The sequence below is a fragment of the Brienomyrus brachyistius genome, chromosome 8 (genome assembly GCF_023856365.1).
Source record: "Brienomyrus brachyistius isolate T26 chromosome 8, BBRACH_0.4, whole genome shotgun sequence".
In the NCBI taxonomy this organism is placed as follows: domain Eukaryota; kingdom Metazoa; phylum Chordata; class Actinopteri; order Osteoglossiformes; family Mormyridae; genus Brienomyrus; species Brienomyrus brachyistius.
Genome location: NC_064540.1, coordinates 14517446 through 14531142, shown reverse-complemented (window position 1 = coordinate 14531142; position 13697 = coordinate 14517446). Strand labels below are relative to the sequence as shown.

Here is a 13697-nt window from a genome sequence, read left to right as displayed (position 1 = left end):
GTGCTGCGGTCCCCTTTGTTTCATAGCAAATGGAAGTGGGAAAAAAACTGGTGAGTTAAAACAGCGGCATATAGGATTGCTCGAAGTTGCGATGTCGACTTGGAAATAAACTGTGAAACTGTTTCAACTGAAGAGGGTGTTGATGAATCGCTTTCAGCCCCCCCTCGCCCCACACACGGCGTATCCTGCATGTAGTTCTAGCTGAATACCACTACATGTCACCGTCGACCCAAACAAATCAGAGCTGTGAGCCCAATATTTATGACACAAAGTGAAGCTATTTATTCCAAAGTCAGGGGGATACCCTTAAAAACAGCCCTTGAACACAATTCACCCCCCCACTCCCCCTGCGTTAATTTGCTGGTTTTGAACAAAAGTTCTTAAGCAGTTGAATATGCTAATATTCCATTTGACTAGGGGGGCTGGTTGAGGGGGGGGGGAGGGGGAGTCTCTGACTACACACAGAGGAAAGCTGCCGAGTGCTGCATCGATTGAGGCCGCCCGCTTCACAGCACAATTTATAGACTGCCAACAATAACAAGGTTATTTAAAAGAGCAAAGCATGTAGGGTAATCAGGAGCAAAGTCATTTAAAATCCTTTAAGCGCCAGTTTGACAGCAGGTCACCGGCCCGTGGGATACAGAATCCCGCACTTCCGTGCCGACGGCTCTTAACAGGCCCAAACTTCAGCGTAGGGCCCAGGCCTTCCAGCATCGTTCTCCCAGGTGCTGGGGACCCGGCGTGGCCCCCCTCTTGCCCCGCAGCTAGGCCCCTTCTTCCCCGCCAATCAGGAGTCAAGAGCCGCTTGTGTAGATCTTCAGATTCAGCCTTTATTGCCACAGTGAGCTTACAGCCAAGGCTGGACACCCTGCAGGAGTGTGTCCAATACTGTTTTACACAAATTTTTATACATTTTCTTATCGTGTAACAATATCTCGTCACTTAAGCATCATCATTTCTTCAACCATTCACCATCGTTGTTTTCTCCATTGATCCCCACACCCCTAGGTGATAAGTTTGTCAATCATCTCCTTTACTGTTTGGTCCCACGGCTGAACATAATGGTGGCGTGACCATCTCCAGTTGTGTTTTTAAAATACCCAGCCGTGAACTTTTGCGAATCCCTTCCTTCTGTAGCAAACCTTGCGTCAGTCTTTGTCAGTCACGTGTCTGCACTGTCTGACACGCCCCCATTCGCCAATTTGAGTGTATCGCAGATGTAAACACATTTGGTTAAACAAACGTAATATTTCATATTCAGTATTTTTTTCTCCACAAAGTTTAACACGAATAGATTAACCCATTTCTGCTACCCTCTGTAGTGAAGCTAGCTTGCTAACGTAGGTTAACCAATGTGAAAACACCAACTTAAAAGACTGTAGAACTTTAGAATGCATATTCAGTAATACTACTTAAAACATCTTACTCGCATTTATGAAAATGCCGAGAGCAAACACGCATTAAGGGAGATATCGTGTTGAAAGTGATCTCCTTTCGTCGACCCAGGCCACCCAACGCCTCTTCGATACCTCCTCTACCTGCTGTCCATATCCTCATTTCCAAGTGGGAAACCGAAAAAATGTTGTGGTCCACCTTTATGCCATTTCTACCATGTGATTTAGTATGACAGCCTTTCACACGGACGAGTGTCCCATCTTACCAAAAATAATGCCACACGCAAATGCTCGCTCTTGAGTTGTATACAGCACTAATAAAGTACATATTCATACACCAAAGGCTAACAAAATAGGTAACAGATGCAGAAACGTCTAAGCCAACACAAGGTGCTAAGCTAATTCATACTTGTTTCTCGTCACATTCTGCACAGCAGTAATTGGTCTGCATTCTCTGAAGGTTACAAAGTTAGTTTCTGCATAATTGACATCAGCTTCTTATAGAGTACTAATGATTACATTCTATATGCATTACGAAGTGCTAAATAATATTCCATACTCACATAAAATTAATACTGATTTCCACCTCATATCGGCGAGATGAATATTTTGAAAGATATTAAGCATAAACACTGCTAGAAAACCACATGAGATGAACAGGCAAGCCATAACTTAAACTAAAGTAGAAGTAAAATTTATATCTCTAGCTAGTTTTGCGTTAGTCTACCATATTAACATAAACTAGCAGTGCCAGAAATCGTTCATTTAACTACATATACTACCATACTAACCAGACGTATGGTTCATGTTTATGCTATCGCTTGTGTATATAAAGCTTATTCTCATATATATCATATATATATAATATATATATGACGCGGCTTGCGAGACCCCGGTACACAGCTCCGCTTTACCCCGACCTGCAGAACTGTCGTAAACGTGGAAATGAGTTGCGTTGTGAACTTGATTACTTTTCCTCAAGGACCCAGATGTGTGTCTCAATAAGTTGAAATTGAATTTATGAACTGAAAATTTTCCAGGTTGGATAAATGCAGTTTCAAGTTATTGGAATTCAGATTCAAACTAATGAATTCAGATTCAGTTTTGTAATGGGGACAACTGCAGATTCAAATATACAAAATGCATATTCAGTTTCTAGCGGCACAAATATCAGCGCATACCTGGCCTGCATCACCGGTGTGACGGTGAATTCGTAGTGTTACGCGGCGGCAAGGCGAGCTAGAGCTGCCACTTGCAGGGAAGGTGACAATCCGACTCCGATACGACTTGCACCTCATGATGCGGCTCACATTGTTTGTCACAGAGTGTCATCCTGCAACTCGTCTGGGCTGAGTGACAGCTGCAGCACCACATCCTGTTCCGTCGTCGACTCATCCTGCCCCGTCAATGTTGCATCCTGCTCCGTTGCCACCATGTCTTGCCCCATCGTCGCCTCTTGCTGCCCCATCGCTGCGTCCTGCCCTATTGTCTCTGCGTCCTGCCCCATTGCTGCGTCCTGCCCTATTGTCTCTGCGTCCTGCCCCATTGCTGCGTCCTGCCCTGTCTCCGCCATGTCCTGCCCTGCTGCTGCTGCATCCTGCTCCATCACCACATCCTGCTCCATTGTTGCTGTATCCTGTCCCATTGTCATACCCTGCTCCATCTCTACTGCATCCTGCTCCATCACTGCTGTGCCCTGCCCTTATCCCGTCACTGTCATGTACTATCCAGTTGCTGCCACATTCTGCCCTGTCTCTGCCGCGTCCTGCCCTGTTGCCGCCATGCCCTATCTTGTCACCGCCATGCCCTATCCCGTCACCGCCATGTACTGCCCAGTTGCTGCCACATCCTACCCCGTCTCTCTTGCATCCTGCCCCATCTCCACCACGTGCCAGCCTCGCTGGGGCCTGCCCCATGCTCCTGGCTTCTCCTATCGCATCCTGAGAGCCCCCACATCTCCTCCACTTATTTATTCATTATACAGCCTTGATTAGGCACACACACGCAGATTGGTATAGTGCACAATGTGCACAAGCCCTGCTCACGCAGTTTATGAAAGCCGTGCCGTCTGTCACTCTCTGCCCTGCTCCGCCACCATAATTCCTCCCTGTTCTTAACCTGCTTGCCAGAACATACAGGCAGACAAGCTGGTTGGTGCTGGTGGGCAGTTCTTGTGACCCCCTCACCATGACCCTAACCTCTTGACTCTCTGCTGCCACCTGTAGGTCAGCCAGTATACATTCGCCATGTGCAGCTACCGGGAGAAGAAGTCTGAACCGCAGGAGCTGCTTCAGCTGGACGGGTACACGGTGGATTACACCGATCCCCAGCCAGGTAGCCCTGCTGCCCTTTCAGTACAGCGCCTGTCTTTATGTTTTATTCTCTGTAATGAAGGTTCTTTAAATATCCACATTGACCCTCTGTGGGATACGATGGATGGAATATTCAGCCAGTTGTAAATGTGACTAAAAATCATATTTATTACTGTTTCATTTCTTTTTTATATAACACTATTAACTTTACAAATGCATGCCAGGCAGCTTCAGTACTGATCTGCAAAGCAGTCTTTTGGCCACTAGGTGGTGTTTGCTCTCAGAACAATCCCAGTCTTGTTAGGAATAATGACGATCTCTTCAGATAGCGGCACAGCATAGATTGTTACCAGCGCATGCAAATGATATGAATTGACAAACTCTGATTTTGCAGGGGTGGTACCCAGCGGCATGAGAGGGATTTAAATTTTGGGAGGGCATAATAATTTAAATACTAAAGTTTACTTACTTTAGTAAAACTGTTTATTAGGGGGACGAATGAAGCCAAATGAAATATTGGGGGGAGGGGTTTCCCTAGCGCCTTGGTCCTAGCGGTGTGGTTCTTGGCTTCACTGTTTGTCTTGCCTGCAGCTAAGTGACTGAGGTCATAAGGCAGATTCTGCGTGACGACAGCGAGCAGGATAATCGCATCCCGCAATCAATGCACGACGATCAGTCTGAGGCCCTTCTTGTAGAGAATTTAAGCAGCTTGAGTGATAAAATAATCGGCGAGAGCAATGGGAGAATTTGTTGCAGTTGCTGGCCGTGGGACTGGGAGGTCGTGAGCGTGATCCAGGATTTTAAAGCGTGTTTCCCTCTGACAACCCTCCCCGCCACCCGGCGCCCCCTACTGACAGGTCTGGATGGTGGTAGGGCATTCTTTAACGCCGTGAGGGAGGGTGACACCGTGATCTTCGCCAGTGACGATGAGCAGGATCGCATCCTGTGGGTGCAGGCCATGTACCGGGCCACGGGGCAGTCCCACAAGCCTGTTCCCCCCACCCAAGTCCAGAAGCTCAACGCCAAGGGGGGCACAGCGCCCCAGCTGGACGCACCCATCTCCCAGTTTTGTAAGTAGCTTGGAAGCAACGCAAACTCTCTCACACACCCTGCACTTAAAGTGGACAATCCCCAATTAAAATGGGCTCTCCCACAACTCCCACTAATTAAAGTGGACTTCCCCATACCCACCAATTAAAGTGGACTGTCCCACATCACCCCCTAATTAAAGTGGACTCTCCCACAACACCCGCCAATTAAAGTGGACTTTCCCACAACACCCCCTAATTAAAGTGGACTCTGCCACAACACCCCCCACACACACTTAAAATGGATCCTTCTAAAAGATTCATATTGTCACCATCCCTTCACCCAACAGTGACCCAAACCATGTTACAATATAATTCATTATGTCTGTGAATCTAGATTTTTACATTTGCGGGTTTATTGCACTGAATATTTTTTCTTTTACAGTCTCTTTTTGTAATAAATGAGTAGTATGGTATTTTTATAAAATATGATTTTAAATACTTTTATGCAATTAAAAGTTACACTAGCTATTAGCTGAGAGTGAGAGTAATGGACGTGTATTTATATAAGGAACCTTGTGGTTGTCCGTTAAGATCCTTGCATAGTCACTGCACTTTGGATGTACATCCAGCCAGGCTCTTTATCCTGGGTGCACTGGTAGATTGTTTTGGCATGGGGTTAGCAATACCCTACTACCTTGAGAAAGGTCTTACCCACATTCCGGGGGAAGCCTTGCTGGCCTTAGAAAGAGCAATTTGGACAGGCTCTCTGGTTAATTCAGTTGAATCTGTAAGCAGCTGAATGCCATGCATTTTGTACCTGAAACCGAGGCTTCAGGGATGTGGCCTAAAACCAGGGGTGCATTCTGAGGCTGCTTTAGTGCATGGAGTCTCAGGGCTGGGTGATGTAGCAGGCCGCCGAGGGCTGGGTGGTGTAACAGGCCATCGAGGGCCAGGTGATGTAGCAGACTACTGAGGGCCGAGTGATGTAGCAGGCCACCGAAGGCCAGGTGATGTAGCAGGCCGCCGAGGGCCAGGTGATGTAGCAGGCCGCCGAGGGCTGGGTGATGTAGCAGACCATCGAGTGCCGGGTGATGTAGCAGGCCACCGAGGGCCAGGTGACGTAACAGGCCATCGAGGGCCAGGTGATGTAGCAGACCACCGAGGGCCGGGTGATGTAGCAGGCTGCCGAGGGCCAGGTGATATAGCAGACCACCGAGGGTTGAGTGATGTAGCAGGCCGCCGAGGGCCAGGTGATGTAGCAGGCCGCCGAGGGCCGGGTGATGTAGCAGGCCATCGAGGGCTGGGTGATGTAGCAGACCATCGAGGGCCGGGTGATGTAGCAGGCCACCGAGGGCCGAGTGATGTAGCAGGCCACCGAGGGCCAGGTGATGTAGCAGACCACCGAGGGCCAGGAGCTGTAGCAGACCGCCGAGGGCCAGGTGATGTAGCAGGCTGCCGAGGGCTGGGTGGTGTAACAGGCCACCAAGATGAGCCCATAATAGAAATTGCATGTTCTCGCACTTCCTGTTTAGTTCTTGCGCTGCCAATGAAAGTTGCCCAACAGCAGCGGTGCTTGTCTCTTGCGGTGCCTCTGTCTGTCTGACATTAACGTCCTGCGTGTCCGTGAGTTCTTACCCGCCATGCTTTGCTTGTTCCTGTACAACTGCAGCCACTAGGGTAGGTCCCCTGGCTGCCCTCCTCAGCCCTGTTGCTGGTCTCTGTGTCATTCTGGTTTGTTCCTTCCTACCCTCTGCTATCTTCTAGCTGGACTTAAGGGTAAGTGCTTCCCTGTGGCCGCACAACCCAGATAATCTTCCCGAGATTATCTGACTACTGCACTCTGCTTTTCCCTCTCAGATCTCTGTCTTCATGTCTTTCTCTGTTTATTGGAATTTCTTGGGTTTTTAGGCTTGAAATAACTCCCCCATTTTAGCCAGTTTGGGATGCATGTGATTCTTTCACTCCATTACTTTTGTCTCATTATGGTTTTGTATGATTATTGCATTCTGCATAATTGCCCTCTCTCTGACTCTGTGACTCTATTGGTCACTGCAGTGCCTGTGAATGAACCAGAGGCTCAACACAACTCACTTCCTATTGGTAATGCTGTTCTGTACAAAAAGATGTACATAATGTATATAACAGCAAAGGGACAGCAAATTAAAGTGCAAAGAAATTATTGGTGTGTTAAATTTGAACATTTTGTATTAAATGTTTCTTAGGTGCAGCATTTTCATCAAATCACCAAATAAGTATTGGACACAACAGCTAGCAATGACCACACTACAATTACAGAACTGTGACATAAACAGAAACGTTTAGGCTATTCTGTGTCTATTAGTTACGGTGTTTTAATCACCTAAAAATGCATTTCACATATTCAAATTGTGATGTGAACTAAAAAGGTTATGACTCTAAAATGTCTATGTCATATTAGGAAAATATGTCTATGTTTGCTAAGTTCCACTGTGTCTGCTTTCATAAATCTGTGTCCGGTTGTATGTTTAGTCCTGCGCGTCACGTTAAGGGGGCTCAGCTTTACCAAATGTGCTGCCCTTCTTTTTATTTTGTATTTATTTATGAGAGTTGGCAAATATGTAGCCGGAGTATCCTGAATGCTGATGAGCAGGAGCTTCCCGTCCTCCTTACATTGCGATGCTCCACTCTTGCTCCTTGAGATGGACTCGAATAGACATTAGAGCCACTGGCGCCACCTTCAGGAGGAACAATCCAAATTTTTTTGTTTGCTGTTTTTTTTTTTGCTCTTTGATGCCTGACCAGGACACACTAGTGTGATGTTTTACATTTGATGCTGGAAAAAAAAAAATCCATCTTTCACAAAAAAATCAAAGAATCTCTCAACTTCATGCCAAGTCCATGTATTTACACCTAGATGCTTTGCTAATGTTAAAATGTTACAGTAGTATGTCTATAAGTATATGTGCATATATATGTATATATATATATATATATACGTATATGCCATTGATCAGTTGCACTTAAGTATTGTCAACTTGCAAAGAATTATGGGAATTTCATGTCAAGCAATGAATGTGACCTAGAAAAGCATATTGGCCAAACTGTATGCCGTGAGTCTCATGATCGACAGGATCCACGTTGGGAGGGGCTCTTGTGTTGTGCGTGGTTCCTGCGGACATTGTGTCATCATTCAGTGGTGGCCGGAGTCAGTGATCCGGTGTCTCTGGTTTAACGGCGTGATGGTGCTTGCATACCTCTGTGTATTTGTCCTGAGCAGTGAAGGTGATGGAAATGCTGTAGACAGCCCAACACGGACCTCATTGTCCTGATGGTGAATGAGTAGCCAATCCTGACAGGCGTGACTTCTCATTTCCTTTAGAGAGCAAGAAATCCAGGGAGCAGCTACTGGACATGGAGAAGCTTATTAATTTAGCTGCTTCTGGGAAATAGGACTTGTCATACCAGGTCTCCCCTGACAGCACAGGGCACCCAAGATGAAGGCCGAAGGACCCCGGCTATCGCAATGACCCTGGCCAAATAGCCGGAACCTCCTAGTTATGACTCTTCGAGTTAGAGTCTATAAATGAATAGCAGCCGTCAATCATTGTCATTTGTTTTCCGTTTATCTAAACAGGGCTGAATGGTGTCGCTGCCTGTTACTGTCTAGACGCTCATCTGTGCTCCTGTAATGTCAGACATGACAAGATCACATTGAGTCACGTCAGAAAGACACCAAGGCACCTTTTTGTCCAGGGTTTTGCGTCCATGATATCATTGTGGAAAAAAAAGAACAAACGTTTTTTACCTCTAAACAGCTGGTCAGTTAGAGATTGGAACAATTAATGTTATATTTAATCAAATTAAATGATTGATCTTATTGTTTGTTCATTTGAATTTTTAATTGAAACTTTTTTTTTTGTATTATTTTCTTATTTAAATGTCTCTGTATATATTCATTTAAGCAACAGAATCTTTCAGGGAATTGTGGAGGCTTAAATAAACAGATGAAGCGATATTTTGTAAATTAATTCTGATCCTTTGTTGACCTTTAAGATTACTAAACAAAATGTAAAGAAAGTTTGTTTACTTAGTCTTTGCTCAAACTAGTTCCAGCTAATGAGCGCCAGGCTCTAGTACAGACGTTAAATCCTGGGTAAAAGGGGTATTAAAGCAGAAATAGATTGCAGTGGTCAGGCCTGGGATTAAAGTCCGTCTGTTTACTGAGGGCTTCATCTATAGCTAATGGCAAAGCCACTAACAGTAATGAAAAGTGAAAATATGTTGTCTCATTTATTTATCCTTTAATGAACAAAGGTGTTGGGGTGGGGGGCTTCAGTAGGCCATTCCCCCATTGCACTGAGTGTTTGTGGGCCGTGTTTTAGTGGCATGGGGTGGGATTAATTAGCCCTGCCCCAGGAGCACTGCCTGCAGGGCTTGGCTGAATGGCCGAGTGTGAGCACACTCAGGCTATTAATTCATCGCAAACGCCAGGATGTAGCCCTCGCTGTGCGCTTCTGGTGCCCCCCCCCCCCCGTCGTTTTTTATTTTATTTGAAATGATTAACAAGCAATCGCTGCAGTGTGGCTGCTAGCCAGCGATCGTCAGCCTGTTCGCACACGGGCAAACTTGTCCACGTCAAGACTCATGCATGTCGGTGGCAAGATGTCCTCATGTAGGTTACATTTTAAAATATCTGTGGTAGAAATTGCATTTCGGTCAAAATGACCATTGGGATTCGTCGTGGTGTTGACGGCAGTTACGGCAGTTTGTATTTTTTTTTATTTAAACTGAAGCTTATATCTGTCACTGAGTTCACGGAATACACTTACAAGTCAAAATTTCTAAATGATTATGAAACTGCAGGTATTACTTTAACGTTAATTGGGATTGAGTGTGTCCGTATTGCTAGTGCTGCACTAGAAATTTGGCAAATTTCCTTCGGTTGAGTTCAGTGCCTTGTTTTTTACCGAGATGCAAGTTGACAATGAAGCTGATTAGCTGTGTGGCTTTTTGCTGTAGAGTAGTGTGGCCTCTCACAGGTAGGGGGCAGTGTTGAATGACATGCCCTGGAACAGGCAGCGTTGCCCCTGCTGACATGGTGCCTTTTGTGAATCCCACCCCTTTCCCGCTTCTGGCCTGCCTGGATTAGATGCGGACAGAGCCCAGAAACATGGGATGGACGAATTTATCTCCACCAATCCGTGCAGCTTCGATCACGCCTCGCTGTTTGAGACGCTACAGCGACTCACCCTGGACCACAGGCTGAGCGACTCGTACTCCTGCCTGGTGAGGACATGCAGACCTCGCCCTGCACTTCCCACACTGTCATGCTATGCTGGCATGTTTCCTCAAGCAGATTGATGTAATACTGTATTAGGAATTAAAAAAAAACATAAACACTTTAGGACCTGTGACCCTGGATGCAGTTTACACTGATAGGTATCGTGCCGGTTAATGACCCTCTGGGGTTAGCCAGCTCCCTGACGCTGTCAGTGTCTCCGTGTGCAGGGCTGGTTCAGTCCGGGTCAGGTGTTCGTCCTGGACGAGTATTGCGCCCGGAACGGTGTACGGGGCTGTCACAGACACCTGTGCTACCTGAACGACCTGCTGGAGCGGGCCGAGAATGGCGCCATGATCGACCCCACCCTGCTGCACTACAGCTTCGCCTTCTGTGCCTCACACGTCCATGGGAACAGGTAGATACCCCCCCACACACACACACACTCACACACATACACAGGAACAGGTAGGTAGCCCCCCCCCATACAGGGACAGGTAGGCAGCCAGCAGCCCCCCCCCCCCACACAGGGACAGGTAGGTAGTCAGCATCCCCCCCCCCCCCCCACACACAGGGACAGGTAGGCAGCCAGCAGCCCCCCCCCCCCCCCACACACAGGGACAGGTAGGTAGCCAGCAGCCCCCCCCCCACACAGGGACAGGTAGGTAGCCAGCAGCCCCCCCCCCACACAGGGACAGGTAGGTAGCCAGCAGCCCCCCCCCCCACACAGGGACAGGTAAGCACTCAGCCCCCCCCCCCCTGCCCCCAACACAGGAACAGATAGGCAGACCGTGTCCCCGACAGCAATAGGTAAGCAATCAGCTTCCCCATGGGAATAGGTAGGCAGACAGCCCACCCCCCCCACATTCCCAATGAACAGTTAGGCAGATTGCCCCCCCAAACACACACACCCTTATACGCTGCTGGACAGCTAGAACAAAGCTGACCGGGAAGAACCTGCTCCTTATGGACCAATTCATCTTCAGCTCCCTTTTGCTGATTGATCATCCCCATGGTCAAATGTTCCACTTTAACCCTTTATGTACATTATGCTCCATTTCAGTGATTTTTTTTTCCTTGTTGTCTTCATTGAAAAATCCCATGTTTGTCATTGTGATTAGTTTTTATCTTACTTTTCTTTATGTTTTCTTTTTTTCTTAATCTCATAATTCCAAACACCAATCACCCCACGCCAAACACCCAAAGTCCCAACTGGCCCGAATTAGGGGGCGCGGTGTGGCCAGGGACTGAGGGGGGCAGGGCCCAACCCTCAGTCACTGAGCCTCAGACACTCCCAAAAAAGGAGTTAAAAAAAAAGGGATTACAAATTGCAGCCGGCCACTGAACCTAAAAGGTAAGCCTGAGTTTTTGTCCTCTCCATTGTGGCTATTCACACGGCCCCTTGTAATTATCTGACCTTTTGAAAGAGGGGTCACGATATTCAACTGGATAAGTTTGGGACAGACTGTCACACAAATTCCATGTTTTATCCCAATCAAAGGAAACCGGTATTAAAAGGTGATTTGCTTAGATGGATAGCGAAAAGTGGTTTATTAAAGAGTTGTTTTACTTGAGAATTGGGTATCACTAAAACGTGACAAAGGTACACGCTCAACTGGGCGTGACTAATCGGAGACAGTCCTGCACAACCCAACGTCAGTACCGACTCGAGCGGCCAGCCAAATATGGCCGCTACTTGCTTTCGCTTAGCATACAAACCAGCCGCCCACATCATCTTGAGAGAAGGTCACAGGCCGTGCGTGTCAATCCGCCAGTTGGGTGACAGATCCTGATGGCATAGAGGTGGGCTGTCTGTTCCCACCGTGCGATGATCAGGTCGGACAGGGAGATGCTGGGAGTCAGGGAGGATGGACGATGGGGACGGGGGTGTGCGGGTCAGCCTGGAGGTCCAGGATGACAGGATGACAGCCCATCATGTGGAGCAGCTGTCCTGCCATTGTCCGAGGTCCTTCCGGAACCAGCTGGACAGCCATCACTTCGCCGCTGACTCCAACGCAATGTGGTCTAGAGAAACATACATTGCTAGTCAAACAGCGACATGTAGCATTAGCCGAAGTTCTAATACTGCTCAGCTTATCGCTACATGTGCAAGAGTAATTTTACGTAAGTATGGAGAGAATGTGTTGGAGGAGGGACGAGATTATAACGGCCTTTGTTATCAATAGTTAGATTTATTTTCTGGATTTTCCCTGTGACACCCTGTGATGTACGCAGGCGCGGGACAGTCTGCCATAACATGCGTGTAGAGTGGGACGGGGGACATTGAGGGGCATCACTGTTTGTGACATGGCTGAGGAGGGTCATGTGAGGCTAGCAGGCAGGTGGGCTGACATGTCCTTCGTCGCGCCACAGGAGATGTCATCTCCATGGGATATGGCATGAGAGCAGAGGGGTGAGGATATGCAAGGTACGCAGGGGCTGAATGCGTTGCCTCAGATGTGGCTGCAGTTTCTAGATGGTCCAAGGAGTGATTCAAGCTTCCAGGCCTTCATGGATACGATACAGATTCACAGCCCCACCCCCAACCTGAACCACAGGCAGACAGGCATACAGAGCTTAACCTACAGTCCCTTTCTTCCTGACTGGTAGGGCTTTGAGGGCTGAGTGAGGTCATATCATGAGTGTGGTGAGGATGTTTGGGGAGGCTGAAATAACCCCCCCCCCCTTCATTATGGCCACATACACAATTCAGGATTTTACATTGAAAAGATACCCTAACAATTTTTATTGCATGATAAAAATTGAAGACTGTTTTTCAATCAGTACTATTAATCTCGTTCAAAAGTTCAGTTTAGACCATTTTTTCACCAGTTAGACTTCCAGGTCTGGCGCGTGCGGACCTGACCGGAGACTGGCGCTCTTTACTGCTGGGGGGGCGTCATGCTGGTGTGTTCGGAGGTGCCCCATTGTTAAACGAGGGGAGCGCTTTAGTCATCGTGTGTAAAAGATGCGTTTTCCCTTTGTGGACGGGGAAATTGACGTTTTAATACATGTCTTCCTACTCAAAGGTCAGGGGAACATGACAGTGTTAATTTGGGGTTATTTTCCTGCTCTGTCTGGCCTCAGGTAGTGAATGACCTGCAGAGACTTACGAGGGATAAAGACAGCCCATTAACCCCTGACTGCTGGTTTATTGGGGCCTTTGTGAGCTCCTGGCCTGGCCTTTTGTGGTACACAACTCTATGGGGGGGGGGGATGGCAGAGTGGGGGTTAGCCCAGCTCAGGCCCCAGACCTAAAGGAGGGACTTGGTTTATTCAGCTGAAAGGTCTCACCGCACAGAAACGGACACCACAGATGAGGGTGCTGCACAGGTGTAAATCCCTCCCCCGGGCCTTTCAGCGGCAGCCCGCCCACCCCCCGAGCTCCCCAGGACCTCAGAGGATTAGGCCATGGACAGGTGTCTTGTCACTGAGGATTCTGGGGATTGAGGATTTAACTTCAGTGAGATTCAATTTTTATTTCCATTTTAAACAATTTTTTATACTCTAATTGCCACAAGTAACTTCAGTGGGACTCAAAAATCATTACAAATTCTATGAAAAAAATCTTTAGTGATCCTCCTTCAAAGGAGGGTGACTGATGAACACTTACAGAAAATAGTATTCCTTCAAATATACAAATTTAAAACATAAAATACTATCTGTGGTATAGTGAGTATGGGTAGTTGATTCAGCAACTTGA

At 47.4% G+C, this 13697-nt stretch overlaps 1 protein-coding gene across 15 annotated transcripts in view; it reads left to right on the top strand.

The window, feature by feature from the left end:
- cadpsa (Ca2+-dependent activator protein for secretion a) overlaps positions 1-13697 on the top strand; it is a 106639-nt gene that overhangs the window by 53564 nt on the left and 39378 nt on the right. For all 15 annotated transcript variants that reach the window (XR_007399408.1, XR_007399409.1, XR_007399407.1 and 12 more), the window contains 4 exons: positions 3620-3728; positions 4564-4776; positions 9866-10002; positions 10225-10412. Coding sequence is in view for 12 of the 15 variants with exons in the window: in XM_049023614.1 (XP_048879571.1) it covers positions 3620-3728; positions 4564-4776; positions 9866-10002; positions 10225-10412 (647 nt within the window). In the remaining 3 variants the exon portion in view is untranslated. The remainder of the gene's footprint in view (positions 1-3619; positions 3729-4563; positions 4777-9865; positions 10003-10224; positions 10413-13697) is intronic.